Source organism: Diabrotica virgifera, chromosome 7 (assembly GCF_917563875.1).
Source record: "Diabrotica virgifera virgifera chromosome 7, PGI_DIABVI_V3a".
Taxonomy (NCBI): Eukaryota; Metazoa; Arthropoda; class Insecta; order Coleoptera; family Chrysomelidae; genus Diabrotica; species Diabrotica virgifera.
Window position 1 is genome coordinate 48,146,761 of NC_065449.1, and position 27,169 is coordinate 48,173,929.

Sequence of the window (27,169 nt, forward strand, 5' to 3'; positions counted from 1 at the left end):
TACAAACAGGAATTACGGCGCGGTAAATTTGAATTACTCCTTTAAAAGTTTAAAAACAGGATATAGAATTATGCAACGAAAACCATTAAATAACTTCTCCATCTCTACTGGCTAAACATAGAGCTCTATTACTTTTTACGTGGTATGTGTAATAGATTTCGTGCCTCTACGAACTATAGCAAGTCATTTAAAAGCAATTTTCTGAACAGCTTCCTACAAAAATTACACCCGTCGACGGAAAAAGTGTCACGTTTCACGTTCTGTTATTGGGATAACTTTTTCCGATTATCCTCAAAAAATCTAACTGATGGAGTTTCAGCAACTTCCTTGAGACGTTCTGCTTTTTATGTCACTGGTTTTACTGGGTTTCAAGGGAGGCTATTACCTTTACAATCTTGTTGTACCTGTGTGGCATATTCCTGCTCCATATTACGGAAAATGTCCTTATAACTGCTTTGTTGAACATAAAACGAAAATATTGTAATAAGGACTAGATCCCTTTTTGAAACTGAAAAAGAAATAGGAAAATGTGTTTTTCAATTTAACTTCCAAATTTTCTTTCAAGCGAATACAGGAAGAAATGATTGCTACTTGCGTTTTAATGATATTTGTATTATGCTGTTTGGGATTTTGCTGTATTTTCAATTGTTTGATTAATTTTTTTCAAAGTATTCATCAACCTGGGGTAATGTATTTTATTTTTTCTGCCCTCCAGTTTTATGCTCCATATGTAGATATTGACCTATATATTGTTTCATATATTGTCATCTTCGTTTTGCATGACATTTCATTGTTGTTGGAGAATCCTCTATTTAGAGCCTGGAAGAGTTTTCCTGTATTGTCTATTATTGAGATCGTCCTCGATAATTTCTCTGTGATTTATTACTAAAGCTCGGATGTATAGGCAACAAAAATTGAAGAAAAATGCGCCTATATAGGCAAAGATTTTTATTAAGAAAGGCAGGAATATTAACATTTAGGCAAAATATAGGCAATGAAGGAATATAACTTATTATTTAAAACCACTTAAAATTTTATAATTAATAGAAACAACTAAATGTTTTTCAATATTTTCGGTCTTAAAACTATGACTTCGATCACTTAAAATTAATTTGTACATTGAAAACGAACGTTCGACATCGACAGATGTAATTGGAGCATATTTCAGAGCGGATAATAAATCTGGCATAATTTGTAATTCCTCGGAAAATGTCCCATTCAAAACTTTAGCAACATTAGGTAAAAACGAAAAACCTTCATTCTTGTCGAAAACATATTTCATTTTTTTTAAAATTAATTGACCGTTACTTCCAGTTGCCCATTTAATTTTCGTCTTTAAATTATCTATTAATTTTACTGACTCACATAAATTTATCTCTTGTTTTTCTAATAAGGTAATTGTGGTAACTATTAATTTATATTGTCATTGATATAAGCGAGTTCCAGTTCCAATTTGGGATTTTTTAATATTTTTTTTGCTTCTCGAATGGCTTCGAAAATATCATCATCAAATTCTGACATAACTAATTCTATTTCATTGCAGTGTTCAAAGTAAAAAAACTGCTTCGAGTCAGGTTCCCCACCTTGTAATTACTGGTTTAGGTGGCAAAGGGACACCGGGAAGTCTTTCTTTATATATCTGCACCCTCAACGGAGCTTTTACAAAAACTTTTTTCATAAAATTTATAAAATTATTTACCAACGGAAACAGATTTCTTATTTCTTCAGCAATTCTATTTACCCCGTGGGCTACACAAGTGCAATGAATTAAATTCGGATAAAAAATCTTTAAATTAACAGCAGCTTTTAACATATATACCGCAGCATCTGAAAGCATTAAAACTATTTTATTCACTGGTATAGGGTTGGGTAAAAAGAGGTTTGTTAAACTATCTTGTATAAATCGACTTATTGTTAATTTGTTTGTTTTTTCCAATTCTTTAACGGCAACTAAATAAGGTTTTCTCGCAAAGTTTTCGTTCAAAATTCCAATCATTAAATTAGCTATATACCTGCCGCATACATCTGTCGTTTCATCCACGATAATATACAAAAATTGCCCTCTAACTCCCGCTTAATTTTTGAAATACATTCCACGTAACATTTTTCCACAGTATGTTTCCTCAATGTACTCTCGTCCAGTAAGGATTTATTAAGATATTTTTCGAAAAAGCATTTAAAACTAGGGTTATTAACTTTATATAGAGGAATGTTGGATGCAATCATCATCTGGCATAAATCAAATTTAAATGCGTCTTCCTCCTTTTTTTTGAACTGTTTAAACTATCCCGCAGAGATATTTGGGCTAACTTAGAGGAATTTAATTTTTCCAAATTACGTTTATGAAGTGGGGTTCCACAATGCTGATCAATAATAGTATATTACTTTATGAGGCGGAGAAGCACGACTTTTCTTGACGCGTAATAGAGGGCAAGTCAAGAAAAGTCGCTTCTTTGCCGAATAAAGTATACTATTTTTTCTTCAAACGTAGCAATTTTCAACCATAAATAGTTCAATTCATACGCTATTTTTACTCGAAATTAACTGTGACAACTATCAAAGTCGTCTAGATGTTAGAAATTAAAATAATTAAGTCGTCGGTGGGATAAACCCTCATGATTCGCCAACATCGGGAATGATTGCTGAAAGTTGTGCTCGACCATCAGTATCATCAACAATTACCAATGCGTATTAAGAGTCGGGAACATTTTTGCACGGTTTCAATTTTGAAAATGCCTCATTAACTAATTGTACTTTTAATATTACTATAAATAAAAATGAAGTTTAATTGTTGTTAATGACATTTGTATTGTTGCTTTGTGACATGTTTCATATTGTTGCCATGAAAACATTTTTCCCTCCGCCGTAAAGAAATGGAAAAAAAACTGCTGCCGGCGGAGACATCAAACTTTGACAGGATCAAGTTAGATAAGTAATGTCATCATTATTTGACGTTTGAAGAAAAGTACTTTTTTCTACTTGAAATCTGAGAATTAAAAAAAAATAATTAGAATTCTAAAACCGCTTTAGAATTTAGTTATGTGGTGGGACGAGAAAAAAAGAGAAAATATAAAACTTACCTATTTGCTGCATGGTTTACAAAATGCTCCATCTCCTTATAGAATAGAATAGAAATATGCTTTATTGCCATGAAAAATTTAACAATTTTATAGACAAAGCTTACAAGAATCATAAATAAGAACAATAACAAATAACAAATACAATTTACTAAAATGATATAGATCGTCTACATAAATAAAAATAATGAAGATAAACAAAAAAAAAACAGTAACAATCTATTGCAAAATTAAAAAATATATATTTGCAAATTGCATAATCTACCTTAAGAAATTTAATAAGTTAAGTTAAGCTGCTGCATATGACACTCAAATATAGATTAAGATTATACTTATAAATAAGAATACTGTACTTTCTTAGTTATTGGTTAAGAAACTCTGCTGTTGAATAATATGGTCTTTCAGATAAATAGGCTTTAGTCATTTTACGGAACTTGCGGAAAGATGTTGCAGATTTAAGTTGTAGAGGGAGATGGTTGTAAAGTTTTTTTGCAGAATATAATATAGATTTCTTTAGTAACTCACTGGATGGGATCGGTAAATAGATGTCAAAGGTAGAATTTCTGGTAGAATAGTCATGTCTAGGTCTTGCTGGAAAGACATGTAGATGTTTACGAATTAAGCAAACAGTTTCTAAAATATATAAAGAAAGTTCCGAATAAGGTGCTTCTAGAGAAAGTTCCGAATAAGGTGCGATCCATAGCCTTAATTTAGATGTCATCTTTTCACAAAAATGTCTAAAACGTTTTAAAACGTATTCTTTGCTTTTCGGTATACGCAGCAAAATTAAACTAGGATATAGCAATTTGTGACTAAACTCTGATACAGTAACCGACTGTACAACTGATAATAAACTAATAAAGCTCAGGGATTTCCAAATAGTTAACCCTCAAGTCTCGATCAGGTACATTTTCCTAGAAATCTGTTATATAAACAAACCATTGATATTTTATTATTGACCCAAAATTTTATTATAGAATGGTTTAGTAAGAGAATAATATCATGGGTAGACTTAGGCAAATATGCAAATTGCATATTTTGCATATAATGCATAAAAAATGCAAAAATGTCAAATTTTGCATATTTTTATAAAACTGAGCATAAAGTGCATATAATTTGAAAATTTGGTGTTAACTATATATTTTTATATTCAAACTTACAGATAGCATGAAAATGCCAATATTTAATTTTGTTTTATAATCACTTGGTATTCAAATTCTTGGTATAGTAACTAATAAAAGACAGCGGCTTATAGTTTTGTCACGTTTTGTCCTGGAATTAAGGGTTTGTGTTTGCCAGTTTATGTCTCTAGGTAAAATTTTTTATTTTGACGATCAGTTTCACTTGATTTCACTTTTGTTGTAAAATTGGAGGCGTAAACAACGTGTATTTCTAATTGTGAATAATTATTGTGCTTTGAAAATGCCGAAAATATGCAATGTTTCAACTTGGATAAAACCTTACACAGGATCTATGGATATGGATAAAGTTTATTGCTCATGTTGTGGCAGAACCGTAAGTACATACGTATTATTTTTTATTTTATTTTAAAAATTTACACGGTGGTACAAACAAAGATTTTAAAATTGGAGATTATCTTTAAGAAAAGTACCGACACAAGGCTAGTTCGCAATAAATCGATGTATTTTTTCTTTTTTCAAGCATTTTTAAACCCCTTGCGATAAAAATAGGATACCTATTTAAAATTAAAATCCTTCAATAGTCTACTGAAAGGTCGCTAACATTTTTTTTAACAACAGTATAGTTTGCTTTAATTTTGCTAAAAACAAAAACATATCATATATTCGACTTAATTAATTAAGTGCTTTTAATTTATGCTTACAGTATTTTTTCTTTAAATGTAAAGAGAAAAGACCAAGAGCCTCTTGTAAATATTTGGGGGTTCTTCCTTCTTGCACAGTAATTTCTTGATATTTTCAAGATTACTACACCGATTTTTATTTGATTTAATTTAAATATTTTAATTGATACGCAAAAACGGTTCATTTTTAGTTTATTTCTGCAATCTTAGATTTTAAAAATGGGTAGAACTATAGAATATTTAAATTCTTTTTTAGATTTCATCTGAAAAAAAAATTCAAATAGATCAGCATATCAGAACCGCGAAATATTTAGCTACTAAAAAAGTAAAAACCACATCAAGTGAAAAATATCAACCTTCAGTGTCCAAGTGCTTTCAATCAATCTTTATTGGAAGCTAAGCAAGCTTTCAAAATAAAATCCTCCAACAGCAACTGTCATTCATAAAATCAAATTATAGTTTTTTCCAGAAAACTATAACTCAATTAGAATCCTCTAAATTATCATTATTAGAGAGTACAGTTTTAATAAAAGAATTTGAGTCATTGTGTCAAAACGTTAAAGGTACTATTGGAAAGGAAATTTTTCAATAATTTAAAGTAACCGTAGAAAAAAATAGTGGTTACCAGGTTCTTTCTGAAGTGGTTCAAGTACTAGCTGGGACATTTTCCGAACCACTTAATTTAGAACCATCTAACCAGTAAATTTGAAAAATGTCGAATTTGATGTCGAAAGAAGTTTTTCTATTTACAAATATATGTATTCAGATAGAAGCCATAAGTTTTTATTAGTAAATTTTGAACATCATTTGATCATCTATTTTTACCACAATTCAAAATATATTATTTATATGTTACAATAAATGTATATTATGTTATGTGTTTATAATATTGTAAGTATTTTTGTAAATAAAAAAATATTGTAAATAGTTTTTATTACATGCATATTTTCTAGATAAATATGCATATTTTGCATAAAATACTATATATTTTGCATAAAATACTGCATATTTATGCGCATATTTCATACTTTTTTATTTGCATATTTACCTAAGTCTAATCATGGGTAATACCATGAAATTTAAAAAAGGCATAAATAGGCGGAATTTACGAAAAAAGGCCAAAAATGCAAAAAACAATTATAATAGGCAAAAAAGGCACTTTGCCTATAATCCGAGCTTTATTTATTACTGTTCGTAGGTAATTTCAATTAGGTTATCCGTGCCTTTTTCATTGTTATTCTCATTATTTGTCTTTTATTTATTTACACCTCGGTTGTATTTTTTTGCTTCTGAGTTTCATTTTTCTAATTTTACTACTAATTACTACTAATTTTATTACTGTCGCCAACGGCCTCCTTTATTGAGATGGAGTCACACAAGTTTTTTTTATGTATTTTGACATGTAGAACGTGAATTTTTTGGGTAACAGTTGGTCCGGATGTCGATAAGATTGTTATAAACAAAAAACTTGCAAAATTACAAAAAAGCGATTTTGCGCAAAACAAAACATTTTTTTGTAGTTTTTGGGCCATTCTAAGCAAAAAAAATGCCCTTACGAGTTTTTTCGTAGGATACATAGTTTTCGAGATAAACATTAGATATAAATGAGTCAGATTAAATAAATTATTAGAAGAATTTTTTACTAAGCAACAACATTTTTATTTATTTAGTATTATTTTGTATTTTGACAACGACACCCGACTTGGGCGTCGAAACGTTAATAAAATCATTTTTAGGTAAAATTGTGGCTTATTTCCCATTTAAATATACTTGATTATAAAAATGCCACAAGAAAATAGCTTCAGAACAACATTAACAATCTTATCGACATCAGGACCAACTGTTCCCAAAAATTCGTGTTCTACGGGTCAAAATATAAAAAAAACGGGTTAGTCCATCTAAATAAAGGACTCCTCTGGCGACAGCACTATTGGTATTTTTGAAAAATTTAAACGTAGAATGCAATATTACATTATTACTGAGGGCCGAAAGTCCCTGAAAACTTCTATAATGTTTATTTTAATTTAATGAATTAGAAGGGTGAAAATATAGGCAAAATTTAGTGGGGATTTTAATTTCAAATATCTCATTCAAAATAAACTTTTTGTTTATACTAAGGGACTTTGGGCCCTCGGTAATAATGTATCTTTGATTGTGCGTCTAAAGTTTTCAAAAATATTTATTAGATTTCTCAGGATTCTAAAAAAATTAACGCATTTAAAAATCTTTGGTCCGAAATTTTGCGTCTACGCTTTTAACCACAATTATTAGTTGGATTGTAACTATATACCGTAAAAAGATCATTAATAGATAATATACATATACATATTTGTAAACAACTCATTTGGGGGACATTTCGAGGAAAGCGTAAATTATAATATATGGGAATGTTGAATCTAGCTAATCCTAATAACTGATGAATATTGCCATTATGTATTGATTATCCGTAATTAATCTTGCTCATTGCTTATTCATTGACAGGTATAAAGGTAGCCTAAATAAATTGTCCTAATTTGAGGAATTTGCATTTACATATAATCGGAGTGCCAACAGAAATATAACTGTCTAAAGTAGAAAAAAACCCACAAAACAGAGGTACAGTAGAACGTCGATAATCCGGACGTCAAAAATCCGGACCGTCAATAATCCGGATTTGTATCTAGCAAAAATATCTGATTCTTTTAAAATAAATTAAGAACTTAGCTGCGAAAAACGAACCTCTACCGCAGTTCAAAAATATTTTACACATTTTTTTAAAAGCCCAAATAGTGTCTGATGTTTTTACTGTACACATGCTGCTATTATCAATTAATTACAATACAATGTTTAAACATAAAAAAATGTTTTGATTAACTTCACCTCTAGACAAGAGACCACTGTACAAGAGAAAACATAAAATTTTAAAACGTTTGTGGTACTTTAATGTATATATTGGCCTTTTTTTCAGGTAATTTCGATAATCCGGATAATTTGATAAGCCGAATGGGGTCCGGTCCCAATTAATCCGGATTATTGACGTTCTACTGTAATAGGAGAATCCGAGGCCAATTTCCGACAGGGGAAAACAACAACTATTTACCAATCAGTTTAACGTCAATAGAGGATCAAACCGTGAAACTGTTTAACAATAGACTTGTACTAGAAAAGATCATCAGAGGAGTCAATGTCCAGACAAGCAGCACGATTCTGAACAAAAGAAAGCAGTGCATAGGGTTCGCCAATGACAGGTTTGTATTTTTAACATGAAGAAGAAGCTAAAAACTATGGCCTAAGTGAACAAAAATCCAAGAATATTAGGGCAGTCAATGGGGTATTTGGCTCCGAATTCCATCCTACTACATCGAATTACTTGATATTTTCACAGTAAGTAGGGAATAACTCAAGAAACAAAGTCTACCCTAAGCCGATGTGCGCTTTTATCTTTGGGGGGTGGTTCCCACCCCTTCTCGGGGGTGGAAAATTTTTTGGCTAAAATTGCCACGAAAAAAGCTAGAGAATCTAATTCTAAGCAAAAACTGCTTTATATAAATTTTTTGAAACCTCAATACTTCTTGAGTTATTCGTGGTTGAAAATTGGCCATTTTCATTGAAAAATTACACCTTTTCGGACGGATTTTTGCGAATATCTTAAAAACTATGCATCTAACATAAAAACTATGTTAAATATTTTTCTAGCTTATAAAAAACAAAAAATTTGTTCCTTCGTATATCTTCTAGTTATGATACAAAAAGGAATATGGTAGGTGAGAATAGTTTGTTTTTTTGGTGCATGCTCAAATCGGTGTATTCAACTTGAAATAAGAGAATCCGTCGATTTTAGGTGTATAATGATACCAATAATTTTTGTAGTGCTTGAAAGGACCTTTCAAATGAGCAATATTAAATCTCGATTACATTGAAACTAAATGAGATATGCTGCAAAAAAATTGATAACTAATGTATTTTAAGAAGAAATGAGAAGTATACTTAACCCCTCATCCATCAGAATTTAAATACATCGTTTTCCTTCTACAATCCTTTTTATTAGAGTGTTATTTCTATGTTTAAAAAGTTGAACTGGATTAAAATGAATGGTTTTGAAAAAAATAAGATCAAATTATAGAGAACATTTTTAAATTTTCTTACAAATCTTCCTTTTTCTCCATGTAACTCGAAAATGATAAGAGATACGAAAAAAAGACTCCACACAAAAATTTAGGTTTTTTTCAGATAAAAATTTCGTTTTTATTTTTTTACTGTATCTATTATCATTTTAAAGTTACATAGAGGAAAAGCAAGATTTTTAAGGAAATTTAAAAATGCGCTCTATAATTTGGTCTTATTTTTTTTTTCAAAAACCATTCATTTTAAACCAGTCCAACTTTTTTAACATAGGAACAACACTATAATAAAAGGTATGGTATTAAAAGGTATGTTATAAAGTAAAACGATGCATTTACATTCTGGTGGATGGGGGTTAAAATTACTTCTCATTTGTTCTTAAAATACATTAGTTACCAATTTTGGTTATCAGTTAGTAGTTCGGTATCAATTTTGTTTGCAGCATATCTCGCTGAGTTTGAATGTAACGGACCTTTCATATTGCTTATTTTAAAGGTCTTTTCAATTACTACAAAAGGTATTGATAGAATTATACATCTAAAATCGACCGTTTCTCTATTATTTCAAGTTGAATTCATCAATTTGGGCATGTACAAAAAAAAAACAAACTTTTCACCTACCATATCTCTTTTTGAATTATAACTAGAAGAATTATGAAGGCAAGTGTCTTTTTGTTTTTTTATAGCCTAAAAAAATGTTTCATATGGTTTTTTAGTTAGATGCATAGTTTTTAAGATATTCGCAAAAAACCGTTTGAAAAGGTGTTATATTTCAATTAAAATGCTCAATTTTCAACCAGGAATAACTCAAAAACTATTAAGTTTTCAAAAAAAATTATAAAACAGTTTTTCCTTAGAATTGGGTTCTCTAGCGGATTCCGTAGTTATTTCAACCAAAAAATTTTCCAACCCTGAGAAGAGGTTGGAACCACCCCCAAAATAAAAGCACACATCGGCATAGGGTAGACTTTGAATTAGGAAATAAGTAGAGGCTATTCCCGAAATTTCATTAAAATCCATGCAGTAGGATAGAATTCGGAGGTAATATCCTATTCTTGACTGGCGTATATGGAAATTATAGGGGCGAGAGAGTATAAATTAGAGAAGGTAACAGAAATAAAAGATAAGACAAAAATGTCAATTTCCTCTGTTCCGACAGTCACACACTCATAGGATTGCGACGGAGAAAGCTAAAAAAGACAATGACTATGTCTGCATCTGATTCAGCCTCGTCGACACTAAAACCTGATATGGCAGTTTTGGAAAATTCTATTAAGTTTGTTTTGTTCTTTTCATTACCAAAAAATTTTTCTTGAGACTATTTTAGTATGGTGCGCTTAGCAAACTTTATCTCTGTCGAATAGTTCTTTTTCGTGCAACGCAAGCGCACTAGGTGAAATAAGTATTGTGGTAGGGCAAAGGACTGATGATAAATTAAAAATATTAATAAATTAATATTAACATTAAGAAAATGATAAACTTACTTAAAACGAATATTTTATGAATACAAAAATGCATAATAGAAAACGACCTAATGATTCGTTGTTATCGTTTTCAAACGAGTATTCAAGAACAGAGTCAAATTAGGAGCGTTGTAAAATCCATATAAATTATTGAAATTATGGGGGTAGGCCCAAAATTTCGGCTCCAATGCTTTTTAAATGCAATCGTTTTTTTTCAAATCCTGAGAAAACTAATAAATATTTTTTTTTTAATTTAAACTCAGAATGAAAGGTTACGTTATTACCGAGGGCCGAAAGTCCCTAAAAACTTCTATAATGTTTATTTTAATAAGTTATAATTATAATAATAGTCTCTCGTTTTATACCGCTAACGCGGCTTTGGAATTATAGCAGGGTAGTCTGCTATATCTGGGGCCTACGATATACAAGGAAGGTAACGGGGCCAGTGCTACGCTCCAACCGCCTATTATTACCCCCTAGTTTTACCCATTTTTATTCAAGCTGAGTAGATCTGGGGCCCATAGACATTTTAACCCTCCGTTAGTCGCTAGGATAAACGGAGCATCAAGAGTCGCTACGGTGTCAGAGACCGACAATTAAAAAAAAATAGTTATTGCTATAAAATTCGAACAAATATTTTATATTGTGTATAGGAATGACTGAAAAATATTTTTGAAAATGTTTTATTGAAAAACAACAGATATAAAATGAAAAACCGCTTTCATTTTCACTTCTCTCATCGTCAAAATAATTTTCATCGTCGCTAGGAACCATTTCCCATAATTCCATTCCAACGTTTTTGTTCGGCTTCAAAGGACATCTATAAATAAGACTTGACCCAAACTTACCGATAAAATGCAATAATAAGATGCTAAATCTTTACCTGAACTGCAAGTTATGCCAATAAAGTAATAACCACACCGTTAGTCGCTACGGAGTCTTGCACCGAAAATAGCTATAAAACTCGCACAACTGTACCCAAGTAGGTAAGAATGTACACTAACACGAGGTTAGTTGATAGGAAGAGGTACAGAAAGTGGCGATAGAAAAAAAAACAGTTATTTTGTAAATCCCGAATGAATAATTCTGTCGTCGGTGTGTGACACCGATAGCGACTAACGGAGGGTTACAAATATCTAGATGTTCTCGCCTGCGCTGCGCTGGGTTTCGAACCCCGGCCTACCTACGTGGAAGTCAGACATGCTACTGCCTGAGCTATTCGGGCCCTAATATATTTAATAAGTTACAGGGGTGAAAAGAAAAGGAAAAATTTAGTGTGATTTTTAATTTTACATATCTCATTCAAAAAACTTTTTGTTTATTTTAAGGGACTTTCTGCCCTCGGTAATAATGTAATCTTTCATTCTGCGTTTAAATGGACACGCGCCAACTCGCAACTTTTAATGACAAAAATTTTCAAATCAAAATGTACACCGGCCAATTCGTAACTTTTCTACTACCTGATCCTGCAAAATTCGAAACTTTCTACAGGTGAATTCGAAACCATTGATTAAATCTAATACCTTAAATCTAAACCCAATATTTATTGGCTTACTTAAAAACATTATTTGTATTATATGTACCTATAAAAAATAACAAAAATTGAAATCTCTTAATAAAATAATTGAAACAATATTATAGTGTTTCATTAATAATCGTTATAAATACCCATATAGCACACAACGTCCAATGAACGTCCATATAACGTACATTTAAAGTCCAAACTTCCATGGACCAAAACTGGACGTACTATGTACGTACATTACGCGACGTCTATTGGACGTTTGATTTCAACGTACATTGGACATCCATTTGTGGTCCATGGATATTTTACACAAAACGCGACTATTATTATGTCCCAATACAAACTAAATGAGAATATTCTTGACAACGTTGTCGCTCTTCGCGCTATCGGTCGTGAAAGGCAGGTAGTTTTAGGGGATTATCAAAGGTAATACCACGAGTCCTCTAAATTTTATCGATAAATTTTTTTGTTTTCACGAAAACTTCTTTATTTGGTAAAATTACGAAAACAAACCGAATGATAAAATCACGAGTCCGAAGGACGAGTGATTTTATCCATTTCGGTTTGTTTGAGTGATTTTACCCTAAATAAAGAAGTTTAAGTATGAAAACGAAAAAATTTATCAAGCAAAATTTAGAGGACGAGTGGTATTTGAAAAGATTATTTTGTGAACCAATATGTATTATTAGTAAATACGGGCATCTGTGAAATATTTTTGAGACAACTAGGATCAATGTCTTAAGTAGGTTATAGAGAAATAATTTTATGATTTAAAAATGAACCAATTTATTTATTATATTGTTAATACATAAAAAACTGTTTAAATTGAAAATGAACAATTATTAAAAACACAATTTTTATAACTAATATGAGATTTTCCAATGTCGTTCGTAAGATCTAATATGTCGTCACTCTCAGTATCATTAATTACAGTCGCAGTTGATGTACTGGCAATGCACTCAGTTGTAGTAGTTGTTCTAAGTTTATTAATAATTTTTTATGATGTTATTCATTAACTTGAAAATAAGGTTTTAACGAAGAAGCTGTGGCATGTCCAGTTATTTTTATTGCCTCCTGTTCTTGAATTCATGCCTTAACAAGATGAGATACTACACTGGATCGGCTTGAATTATTTGTTATTTTTCGGTTTTGTGTGTCCAATCCGCATTTTTTTACAGAGTTCTTCAACCATTTAGCCATTTCATTTGGTCCAATGGGAGTATTTTTATACCATATTCCATTACCTGTTTGCCAGTATGGATTTGGGGTAAGGAAAAATCTATCGCTGGTAATATTTTTACCACGCTTCTTCATGATTTTTTATATAGTCTTATTGGGCACCTTTCTGGATCTTTAATGTTTGGTGTCAGCCATTTTGAATCCGAACACTTTTTTTGACCACCTTGGCATGTTTTGGTAAAAATTGGATTATATTCAATCCTTCCCGTTTCTTTGCCGGCATTATTTATTTCATATTTGAAATAATCAATTCTACAATGAACACCCTCACCACCGTGCCATGCTTACTCGTAAGAGACAACATGAAAAAATTTCATCTCTAATCCTAGCGGATTATTTTCATCGCACGAGTCTATAATACTCAAATACTCTTTTTCATCCAGCGCTATAGCACTTTGTTTTCTTTTTTCGGGACGACTTTGTAACTCTTTCCTTTTTGCATTTCTCACGTCTCTTGCTTTCTTAAATTCAATGTCGATAAACGGGTTAAAACTTATATTAAACTCTGAAAAATATTTTTCTTGAATCATTTTGGCTGTTACATTCCAAATAGTTTTAACAGAGTATTCCTTGTAATCTTCACCATTCATTTTCTTCATATTCATTCCCCATTCTACAAGAACTTTTGCAATTTCTTGAATACTTGTATTATCATTCAACTGATAGTTCCTTACTGTGCAAAATTGCTCAAATTGTGTCCAAACAGACCTTTTTGTCTTAATTGTATTTTGAGGCGTATTATTTTTTAACAAATCTTTAATTTGTTCATGATTATTGTCACCAAATCTAACGCTAACGCCCATTTTGTTTAAATTAAATTATGACGATATTAAATCGCGAAAATTTAAATCGGTCAAAATTGCGCGGCCTACTTGCTTCGTGGTCTTACCCAGCTACGCTGGGTGAGTTCACCACAGTGCAGTGGTGTAATTGGTTTTGCCTAACCCCCAGGTAAATGCATTTTATTTAATTATTATTCACCCGTATTTTTGTAATAATGAAATAGGAGAATGTAATTTTAGAACTATTTTACTAATTCTACTAATATAATGTGTATTTTAAAAGTAACTATTGTTCCAAAATATTACGTTGTAAATATTCGAATCCTTTTATGTGATAACACTGGTTTGTTGAAATCGGCAACAAAATAGAAGAATTAGTTCTGTGTTCTGTGTACGGTTTACATCGGTTCTGTTTGACGTTTATGAAAAGTTTAGAAATATATATTTTGAAAATAAAAACTGTAGAAAATCTGAGTATATCGTGGTTAGTGTTTTTAAAATATCTATGTACCTGGGCTGTTCATAAATTAAGTTAGTAAACACAGGTATGTACGTAATATGTGAAATTTCCGGTACCTTAAGTTTTATCAGGGAAGAGACTGTTTTATTAAGGAAGAGGCTGTTTTATCAGTATTACACTCAATGATTGGCTACAATGACGCGTGGTGATTGGCTGAAAAAGCACAAAGGTCAGAATTTGACAGGTGAAAAAAATAATCGCTGGTAATTGTTGTGGAATACTGAAAGAGGATTTATTTATGATAATTCACAGAATGGCAAACCCGCTTGTAATATACAACTACCGTACTGACTCTAAAAATAGTTTGGAACAGAAACAGAACAGAAAATAAACCTCTTTTATTGTGCATGCTTCATACGGCGCCATTATCTGAATCTCGTCTTTATTAAAATACATCCTGTGATATATTTGTGTTTTCTGTTTATCGTGCAAGTGCAGTCGTGCATTAATGAAGTTCCTAGTTCCTATAATAAAGTATATGTAATAAAGTTATAGTAACGAGAAATAAAAAAGTCTTGTGTAATATTTTAAGTATAAGTTTAGTATTATAAGGAACTATTTCCTATAAAGGCTTTTTGCTATGTATTCACAAAATTATGGATACTAGATTGCTTTCTGAAAAGTGCCCTACAAATGTCCATAAGACGTACATTGAATGTAAATAAGGTGTACACTGAAAGCTCCAACAACGTACAATGTACGTTTGTAGCGGACGTTCTATGGACGTCCAATTTTGTGAACTCTGGATATTCGTTGGACGTCCATCGGATGTCCATTGTACCTTAGCGGGACGTCCATTGGACGTTCCAATGTACACATATGTACGTCCATTGGATGTCCATAAAACGTACTTGTACTATCTGGGTATTATTTTCATCAAGTATAGATCTACAAGAGCCTGGTTTTTATCAAGTAATTGTAAATTCAATATTTAGATGTATAGCAATGATAAATTATTTAAATCGATCTGATAATTCAAAAGCAAAGAGATTTTTGATGTGTTTATTCCAAGTCTAAAAGATTACCTATACCTTTATTTAGTTACGAATTCACTGGTAGTTGGTTACCGAAAAATTACCTGAGGGCCAGAGTTGCCAATTGGCCTGTAATTGGAATGGGGGATTAAAATAGTTACGAATTCACCGGGACCCGTTTAAATTTGTTTCAAAGATATTTATTAGTTTTCTCAAGAGTCGAAAAAAATGTATGCATTTCAAAATAATTGGAGCCGAAATTTTGCTCCTACGCCCTTAAACAAATTTTTAGTGGAAATTATTCACTGAAAAACTATAAATTACTTATGGATTTAATGACATTTTATTTTTAAATGACTAGAAAAATATTATAACGCCTAAAAAATTAATGAAAACATTTAATTGTCTTTGTTTATAACGTTTTATCTACTAGTATGACAAAAAGTAATAGAAATAAAGTTGTAAATAATTTAATTGGCTATAATTAATTTTGTACCCTCTTTTACGATGGCAGGTGGATAACAAGGGTGGTGACCCCACAAACTTAGAATTAAGCTTATAGTAACCCCTTATACACATAAAAAAATAAAATTGCTTCCTCTGAGAACCTCAAGCCTAAATGTTAACTTTTCAATGAACTACCATAACATTATAAAAAGGTACAATCAAGTAACACTAGATAATTAAAGAAATATATTTACTTATTTAAATATCATAATATATTTACTTAAATATATTATTCAAGTTTTACTTCCAGTTAAATTTAGTGTAAGTGTATATTAATTAACCTCAAGCATTCTGGCGTCTTGTTAAATAATTTACATCTTAAATATACCTGAGCTTAAATCCAAGCATACAAGCAATTTTGTAAGTGTGCTCCTAGATACTAAATGAATACATGTAATTTATTAATGAAAGTTAAATTACATAATGCCTTTAAACGGGGCAACACCTATTTGTACAGAGTTTACTTTTAATACAGTTATTTCTTTTAAGAGCAAAGACGCAAAATTTCGAACCAACGCTTTTTAAATGCATCCAATTTTTCTAATCCTGAGAAAACGAATAAGCATGTTTTGAAAAATATAAACGCAGAATGAAAAAAAAACATTATTACTGAGGGCGGAATGCCCCTGAAAAAAAAAGAAAATTTAATGTGATTTTTGATTTCAAATATCACATCCAAAAGAAACTTTTTGTTTATTTTAAGGGATCTTCGGCCCTCGGTAATAATGTCAACTTTCATACTGCGTTTAAAAATTTCAAAAATTTTTATTAGTTTTCTCAGGATTCGAAAAAAAAATCTATGCATTTAAATACCATTGGTTCGAAATTTTGCGCCTACGCTCTTTATATGTTGTTTATGTTCATGTAATAAACCTTTTGGTATTTCAATTAAATAAATCTAAATAGACCTACAGTCAATAAGTCTTTTAGGTCTCTGCCTCTCATTTCTTAATATTTACTCATTTTCTGTAAATAAGGCGAGATCTGGAAGATTATTACATACGTCGAATAAAAGTGCCTCATCTTGCGGCGTTTCTTTTAGAGCTGTCCACCTTTTTGCGTTACGCACATACATTTCTGACCCTCCAGCTCTTTCAACTTATTTTTCAAATCTGTAAATTTTCTATATATCTACAGATACAGTATTGACCCTGGAAGACTAAGGGGGGTTCAAAAGTATCCACAACATTGCATTACATCTGATTTTTTAAATAACTATGCTCCTAAAAATCTCAAATAATTAGTAGTAGGCGTACTACTGACCTATTAGAAGCCATAATTAGTATTTCTATAATTTAATTCATTTCCTCATACTTTTATAAAAACTTGACAGTGGACTATAAAAATAATCTCCCTTAAATACCTCCAAACCCATCCAAAATGGACAGGACCATACCATTTATGTTGCAAATAAGCAAAATATAAAAGACAAAAGACCAATAAGTGGGCAGAACCAACCATAGTTTGTTCAAAATGCCATAAGTATGTATGCGGTAAGCACAGCAAGAAGTCAAATGTTTCGGTATTCTATGTTGATGCCAATTCCAGTGAAGCCGAAGACTCCGGGTATATTATAAATTCTTTTGTTTTAACTGTTCCATTAACGTCTAGGAATAATTTTTGAAGATATTCTTCTTTAGGCGCGATTCGATTGAGGGTGAAATTGTACATAAATCTGCTGGTGTAGTTGCTAGGGCGTTAGCTCCGGAATTGGAATGACGCGGGTTCGAATCCTGGGCGATTCATATTTTTTTTTATTTTTGGTTGTTTTAATAAAAAATTTGTGAAATTTGAAAATTGTAAAATTGTGAAATTTGTGAAAAATGAAAGTGGTAGATAAGAAAGTTAGTTTAATTTTTAAATAAAATACAAATAACCTGTTAAGTATATTTACTTCGTTGAAATTACCTATATAATAGAAGAATATCTTCTTACGTGCGTACAAAGTACACACACATTCTTTTTATTTGTAAAAGTGTTATTTTTAAATTAGTTTAAATAAAAAAGCACGTATTTGATTAATTTATGTATGTGTGGACATTTATTGACCCATCCTTGGTCCTCGCTGTTTTTAATAAAAGGTTGGTCCTGCAAGGGTTAATTGCAAATGGCTCAATGTGTATTTAGTTAATTTTTGTGGTAAAAGGATTTGTTATATTTGATATGAATGTTAGAGTGCCTTTGTTAGTTTTGAATTACTCAGATCTGTCAGAAAATATATCTTTGATTTTTTTATAACTGTACTCAAGTAATTGGTGTCAACAGTTCAAATGGTTTTGTGTGATTTACCGATCTAAATATCTTCTGTAACGGAATTAAAAAGAAAGAACCAATTCTTCTAACAAAACAGAGGCTTTATTTCCCTTTTCTTACAATTTTAGATTCACTTCATTTAATTTGAGACATCCACTATAAAGTAAAATGTTTGCAAGCATTTGTCGTTCTCTACTGAAGGTGATTTACTTGCGTCCTCTACTTTTTTAGATTTAATAATGTCATTCCAACACAAAGCAAAGGGTTCCAACAGTTTACTTTTGGAAAGCCGTCGAACTTTATTGTGAAGAAAGAGGACATTTTTTTAGGATTTTTTTTAAAATGAAGATGATAGAGTAACCAGATTTTGTTATCAATCTTGATTAAACCAACACGTGCAATTCGAAAATATTAAAAAATCAATAGGACAGAGATCTGCCATGTATCTTGCTAAAAAAGTATTTATAGTCCAGGGCTCATCTGTTTTGACATGGACGTTGAGAGGTGACTTAAATTTTTTTGCAGAAATTGCTTGAAATTAACTCAAATAATAATATTTGAGTTATCCTCCCACTCAAAATTGTCCCTGTATCGTATTCGTATATCACGAATACGATACACGAATCACATTGTGCCGTAGGCACAATGTGATTCGTGTCTCGGATCTGATAGTGTATGCATGTTCAGCAACTCCAAAAACCTAAGAGTAATCCATTTGATTCCTCCGAAACTCCAGAAAATAACCTGTCTTAGGCACCAGGTGCTTCTGTGTCTGTGCTGATCACGTATTCGTGTTCAGCAACCCCAAGAACCTATAACTAATCCGTTTACATTAATGTAGTACCAAAGACCCTCGAAACGCCAGGAGCCTCTTTGCATTGACCTTGGAAATCAGGTGCTCCGGGAGTCGGTTCTGCTGGCATATTCGAGTATAGCGACCTCGAGAAGCCCTCCAGTAATTCATTTGCATCAATTAAATGCCGAAAACCATCGAAACTCGAGAAAATGACGTCCCTTGCAGAGGCCCTGGCCACCACGTCATCCGGAGGGCAATTCTAATGGCATATTCGTGTTTAGCGATCCCAAAAACCTATAAGTAAATCTCTTTATATCAATTGAATGCCGAAAACCCTCGAAACTCTAGAAGATGACGTCCGTTGAAGGTCAAGGTCAAAGCAAAGGTCGCCATTGGATAGCCAGGAAAAATCATACACTTCTAGTACTTTTCTTTGATTCAAACTTCTACATGTTGCCAAATAAACAGTAACTCACGGAATTGGAATACCCCCGTAAATCTTATAATTTTCCGAGTTTGGGCCTCTATATCTTGAAAATCCTTCATACGATTGAGTTGTGCCCATGAGAACTTTTTATCAGGATGCTTCAAAGAGTATTTTTCCAAAGTATGAACGACATCCACTGGGACCTATTTTCCATAAGGTTTGTGTGGGGTCCTTTACGATATATTAAATATATGTTTTAAGTATAATATTAACCCTAGTATAAAGTATAATAATACTGCTATATTGTTTGGAAAAACTTATGTAAATAATTCCATTTATGTAAAAGAAAATGTTTTTATTACAAACTTCAAAGCGGAAAACACTCTTTTTAATTATAAACACTTGTCAAACTCACAGAAAGAAAATTTGCGTCAACGTTTAATCTCTCCCCCAAGTCCTGTTTGAGGCATTCGCTGATTCTCTCCCAGTTTTTCTACAGGCTCTCGCAACGTTATTTGTATCAAAAATGGCCTTAGGTACATTAGCTTACAAAGTAAGTAAATTTAATGTTTATAAAACTTGAAACGGTTAACTTGGAAGTCAAAGTAACTCTCTTGCGAGCAAAAGAGGATGCACTTCCCGTCTTTTGCCTTTGAAACTACAATATGTAGCATTTTACGAAGAAGAGCTAACATATATAATAAAGTATAGCTTGATTACTATTGGTCTTAAAGCAAATTATAAAAAACGGTTGTGTTTACTTTTTCAAAAGGTATATTTTTGTTAAACAAACTTGTTTGATAGGATGAAAACTTTTTGAGTTATTAGCAGAAAACTGATTAAAAACAATGATTTTTTTCGATTTAAACCAACACTTTCGATAGCGAATAAATTGAACGCTAGTACTTTTATCAGAAAAATGTATAGAACGTTTTTTGATTAGACTGACTGTGTTTACTAACTTTTGCGGTCAAAATAAAATAAAAAATTTCCACCCCCGAGATGGGGTGGCAACCACCCCCATGGTAAAAGCGCCTTTCGGCCTGATATAGATTTTGATCCTTGGACTATCCACTACTTATTCTCAAATTTTCAAGCAAATCGATCCATTCTGTAAAAATTGCGAGGTTTTGTCCTATTTTAACTTCATTACTTGGATTTCCCGTATTATTCATAATACACCCTACATGATATAGTTCGTTAAAATCAGGTTGTTAAGCAGCTTTTAAAAATGTAAGAATATACAGGGTGTTCCATTAAAAATAAAGCATATGGACTCTGCTAGACTTGCAAGGATCGTCCTGTATATTTAAATTTGTGTTCAAAAAGTGCACATTTTTATTTATAAATTGACGGGTCTCAGCGTTTTTTATAATTTTAGGAAACAAGGACAGAAATAATTTTATTCCGTAAGTGCCTTCCACACTGTATACAATATCGGTTTACAACGTTCTTCGACGTCTTCCGATTTCCAATCTCCATCTCGTTCTGTCATTCCATTGATCATCTTCGAGTTCTCTGTCTCTGATTTCTCTATCAACTCCTTCTTTCCAACTTCTTCTAGGTCTTTCTGGTCTACCCCTTCCTCTTGGTTGCCATTCGAGGATTTGTTTTGGTATTCTATTCTCCGGCATTCTCCTTGCGTGTCCGTACCAGCTGAGTTGTTTCGTCCTGATGTCGTCAACAATAGTATGTGTAACTCCCATGATTTCTCGGACTCTCTCGTTTGTTATTCTGTCGCGTCTAGATATTCCCACCGAACGGCGCCAGAAGTCCATTTCTGTTACTCTCTGTATCCTTCCTAACTATTGGAAAAACATTTATGTGTAATAATTCATGAACGCCAATATATGGGCGGCACCGATCATGCTGACCAATTACGATGTCGATTACTGTCTATGATTTAGACAGAAGAACTACCAAATAGTGAAAAAAAATTGCACTCTATCTTCAAATATTATAAAAATGACATTCATCGATTTTGTGATCGAGTTCTGGCAGAATCGCAAATTAGTGGAGAATTATATCAGAATCATGTCACAAATGAACAAAGAAACAAGGCCGCATTTCAAAGAGAGTAAAGTATTGTACTAATATTGATGATCTTCTAATTGAAAAAGGTAACAGGAATATATGTAAAAACGTTAAAATCGAAAAAAGAATAAAACATACTGTTTTATTCCCTTCTTAACATATTTTTCCATTGTTCATTACTGCTGGGATAAATATGTCTTGCTGACTATATATTATGCTGACTTTTTTAAACTAGTGTATGCAAAAATTTCTAATTTAGGATTTATGTTAACTAATTTCATATGTCCAGTACTTTGTATTTAAAATAAAAGATGTATTAGTACATTCTTTCACGGTTTTTGCTGTAAATATTAAAGAATCGCTTGGATTGACATGAAATTTGGCATACGCATAGCTTACATGTCAAATAAAAAAAGTGATATAATGCCGATGTGTGCTTTTGCCCTGGGGGTGAGTTTCGCCCCATGTCGGGGTGAAAAAATATTTTCAAAAAAAGTTATTTGCAAGTGAATATGTTCATTTTTCAACAAAATAACCACGTTTTTAGACGGTTTTTCGCAAATAACTCAAAACGTAAGCATTTTGTCGAAAAAATTATTCTTAGGTAAACTATAGCCTATCAAAAATTGAAAAAAAAAACGGTGTATATATTAGGTCTCTATACCTAGCAAAAGCAGAGTTATAGCTAATTAAAAATAGGTTCATATTCGAAAAATTCCAAATAGAATAATTCAATGTGAAATATCCAAATAATGAAGCATTCTTGCGGAAAACACATGACAACTTTTTTAGTGTTAAAGAAAGCTTTATTTCTGTTTAAAAAAAATTCTAGCATCAAACGTAAGCATAAAATAAAGTTGATCCCTTTTGTTTTGGCAAAAAAAATCAGGAAGATCACCCCCCAATTAGCAACGTAAATGAAATTACTTGTTACCGCTTCACAAGTTACTTTACTTATGTTATGTTTATAAGATCTGTAAGTTTCATCGATTCAAAGTGCTTATTTTTGAAAAAATTTGGTTTTAAAGTAAAATTTTTAAAAAACTTAATTTTGAAAAAATGCTTTTTTTCAAAATAACTTAAAAATTGTTAGAGATACCAAAAACTTTTGACAATAAAAAAAGTCAGCTTTACTTTACTGAATATTTTGTATTTTTTTGTTTTTCTGTAAGACAAAAATTGGTTAAGATTCTTTGTTTCTAATTTGCATACACTCGTGATAAGTGACTCGTTCAAGCCCTTTTAACTATAGCTCTTTCAAAAATAAGGACTTTGAACCGATGTAACATACAATTCATATGACCAATACGTACTCGAGTAAAAAACTTGTGAAGTGGTAACAATTAAGTTCATTTGAAATGCTAATTAGGGGGTGATTTTCCCGATTACTTACCAAAAAAAAGGGACCAACTTTATTTTGAGCGTAACTTGTTTACTTTTGATGCTAAAATTTTTTTTAAAAACAAAATTACGCATATTTTTAAACACTTAAACAAAGTTAAAATGAGCTTTCCCCAAAAAAGTGCTTCGTTTTTTTTTTGGTTATGGCACGTTAAAATATTCGATTTGGAATTTCACGAATATGAACCTATTTTTCATTAGCTATAACTCTGCTTCTACTAGGTATAGTGACCTAATATATACACCGTGTGTTTTACTTTTTTATGTGCTATATTTTTGATAAGAATTTGTTTCTCGACCAAATACTTACTTTTTGAGTTATTTACAGAAAACCGTCTGAAAACGTGGTTATTTTGTAGAAAAATTAACATACTCACTCGCAAATAACCCAAAAAATATTATTTTGGTGAAAAAACTTTATAGAACAAAAGTTGCTTAGAATTAGTCATTTTATCCACTGCCGGATTTACTTCAAACAATTATTTTTCATTCCCAAAAGGGGGTGACAATCACCCCTGGGGCAAAAGCACACATCGGCACAATATCACTTTTTTTCTGTGACTTGTTAGCTACCTGTATGCCAAAATTTCATGTCAATCCAAGCGGTTCTTTAAAATTTAGAGGTTCTGTAATATTTTACCTTTAACCGTAGTATTTTACCGTACTACATATATCTAAAACTCGTATTGAAAAGTTAAAGTTATTGAAAGTATTAATAAGTTTGGGTACGTTTATCTGTGATGTTTAGTAACTCCTTGTATGTGAATATTTCTTGTGGAAAATCTTCCCTTCGTATACAACCCTGTTAAAATTTTACATGTGTTAAATTTCGTAAAACTCGTTTGTGCAGCTTTTAGGCTAATAGCCTTTAATCATAGCAAACGACGTAAAAATGTAATAACGTTATATCATTTTAGCAATCTCTTATTATATTATATTAGGTAGTAACCGAGGCTAACGCTTGTCTGAGTACGTTTCCCTGGAGCATGTTCTCATATAATTTTAAAAGGAAACAGGGAAAGGGAGACATTGATAGAATTGGAATTAGCATTATGATTTTTTTCTTTGGGAAAACAAGATTCGTTTTGAAGGGAAAAGCTTTGAGTTTTTGAGAAATAAATTCATGTTTCTTTGTGTTGATCTAACATGTTGATTACTTAGTGACGACTTACTTTTTATTTATTTGTATTTAAAACTAGATTGAGCAAACAGGTAAATTAAATTTTTGTATATTTTATAGTACCTATATTGATTTCTAAATAATACAAATAGTGCAGTAACTGAAGGTTTTCACCTGCGATTTCGTTGAACCTCCATCGATTTTCATGAAAATTTGTGAGTAAATAGAGGATACCTCAAGAAACAAAGGTGACATGATGCCAACTTCCGCTTTTACCCTGGGGGTGGGTGCCAACCTTTCTCGAAGGTGAAAATTATTTTATTAAAAATGATACCACAAGTCGATAGAGGGATAAATTCTAAGCAAAATTTGTTATGTAAAGTTATGAATATAAATCAATACTTTTTGAGTTATTAAAGGTCAAAGATTTTCTTTTTTCGTAAAAGAAATGCATGTTTTAAAGCGGTTTTCAGGTATAACTCAAAAACTATAGGATTCTACAAAAAAGTTATTATTAGTGAAATTGAAGATAATAAAAAATTGAATACACCCCTTACTTAATGAACTGAACTAATTTTCATTCAAAGTAAGTTATGACCAATTGAATGTATATTTTTTCGACGAGTACTCAGGTCTAAGTATTTAATGTTAAATGACGGAAAAATGGTGCATTTTATAAAATATACCTGCTAAACACTTGTCAAAGTACTTCGGAGTACCAATCAAATGAGCTCCAGAAAAAGTTATAAAGTGAGCATCAAAATTAAGCAAGTTATGATGAAAATAAGAGAACCCTTTCGATTTTTTACAAAAAAATTAAAAATAAAACATATTATGTCATTTCCACAAAAATTAAAATTTATAGTATCTAATCCTTACAAAAATTGATTTACTATTATAGTTAATGATTTAAACAATTTTGACCGGTTTATAATGCATAATATGCATTATAAACCGGTCAAAATTGTTAAATATTATTTAAAAAAAATATATAATTTGAAAAAATCAGAATTTGTAAAATTATCGTAATTTTCATATTCTTTTGATGATAACACCAAAATTTCTCAATATACGTAAAAATGATATATAATCGAATTTTAGGTTATTCTGTATCAAATTATTTACCTGTGTTACTATTTCGGTAAGGCAAAAAATAACCGATATAGAAACGTTTAAAACTTAAGTTTTGATGTGAGAATCATGTAACCGGGGCCATTAAACCTTTTATTTTTGAAAAAGTAAGCGGTGTAAAAGATTAAATTCAACATGGTTTAATAGCTCTTTCAAAGCCTTGGTAATTAATTTTCAAAGAGTTTTTAGGTTAACCTGATAGTATAAAAATTAACGGAGTTATTTAAAAAAAAACAACATGTTTTGGAAAAATCTTTAAAAGATAAATTTTAAAAAGGGTTTGTAGGATAAATTTTAATACTATCAGCTTGTTCGGGGGCTCATTTGACAGATATTTTTTAAGTACTTTGACAATTGTTTAATAATAGAAAAAAAATTGTTTAATAAGTTTATGTTAGAGAATGCAATATTTTTTATTTAAGCTATTAGGTCTGGATCCCGCGTATGAAAAAAAAAGTTGATTAATAGCAAGCTGAAAATTTGTTAATAGCTTAAGGGTGTCTAGTCGAATAAACTTTGATATGTGTGAACACTGGAACAGGGGTAGTTTTAATTGTGGAACAGGTTAAAAATTTGGAACGGTCACAGCACGAAAACGGCACATTTATTTTGTCCGATAGAACAGACTTAAACTCTTCGAACAGAGATTAAACTCTCATGCAAAAATCAGACTGCTATTTATCACCAAATGGGCGTTTTAATGAGTGGAACATGTAGAATATGTCAAATGACAGGAATTATGACAGGTAATAAATAGCAGTCTGATTTTTTCATGAGAGTTTAATCTCTGTTCGGAGAGTTTAAGTCTGTTCTGTCGGACAAAATAAATGTGCCGTTTTCGTGCTGTGACTGTTCCAAATTTTTAACCTGTTCCACAATTAAAACTACCCCTGTTTCAGTGCTCCCATATATCAAAGTTTATTCGACTAGACACCCTTAAGCTATTAACAAATTTTCAGCTTGCTATTAATCAACTTTTTTTTTCATACGCGGGATCCAGACCTATATTTAATAAGCCGTTATTTAAGCTTGAATACTTAGATTTGGGTACTCGCCGAAAAAAATATACATTCAATTAACTATAACTCACTTTTAGTTAACATTAATAAAAGGCTTTTTTTAGCAAGCCGTTTATTCATTTTTGTATTAGCTTTAATTTTGGTAATAATAACTTCTTTTGTTAAAACTTATAGTTTTTGAATTATTGATGAAAAATCGGTTAAAAACGTGCATTTTCTCACGAAAATTTAAAATCTTTGATCTTTAATAACTCAAAAAGTTTTGATTTATTCTCATAACTTTATACGTGTAACAAATTTTGTTTAGAATTTTCCCTCTATCGAATTATGAGGTTATTTTTAATTAAATAATTTTCATCCCCCGAGATGGGGTGGTATTCACCCCCAGGAAGAAAGCGCAAGTTGGCACCATGTCAACTTTGTTCCTTGAGATATCCTCTAACCCAGAGGTTCCCAACCAGTGTGCAGCGGCACAATGGTGTGCCCTGAAATCCCTGTAGGTGTGCCGCGAAATTCACATAACAATACATTATGATTATACTAATTATAGAGATTATTTACCCAAGTGTGCCGTAGCTGAACGAATTTTTAAGTTAGGGTGCCTCAAGCTAAAAAAGGTTGGGAACCGCTGCTTTAACCACTTACCAATTTTCATGCAAATCGCTGGAGGTTTAACGAAATCGGAGGTAATAGCTCATATCCACCTTCAGTGACTACACTAAAAAGTATTTTTCAATATATTTATATTAGTCTGGATTTATCCTTGAGTGGCTCTACATTTCTTATGATGATTCCTTATCAGCCACTTCTGAACTTAGTTTTTCGTGGCATCTTTAGTGATACTGCATATAATAATAATGGTCATATTTTCTGCGGTAAATAAAGGATTTGCCTACAAAGATTTCTCTCGAACCTTCTTTTGCCATGCATCCTTGTTGGGTCTTTATTTCCATATTGGGGAACCATCTGCTCGTTAATT

The 27,169-nt window shown here is 31.4% G+C and overlaps 1 protein-coding gene across 1 annotated transcript in view; it reads left to right on the forward strand.

Moving 5' to 3' along the window:
• The window catches only part of LOC114327843 (retinaldehyde-binding protein 1-like), a 230,194-nt gene that overhangs the window by 132,066 nt on the left and 70,959 nt on the right, over positions 1-27,169 (forward strand). Inside the window, exon 2 of the mRNA XM_050657309.1 lies at positions 7,847-8,126. Coding sequence (XP_050513266.1) covers positions 8,120-8,126 — 7 coding nt within the window. The 5' untranslated portion in view covers positions 7,847-8,119. The remainder of the gene's footprint in view (positions 1-7,846; positions 8,127-27,169) is intronic.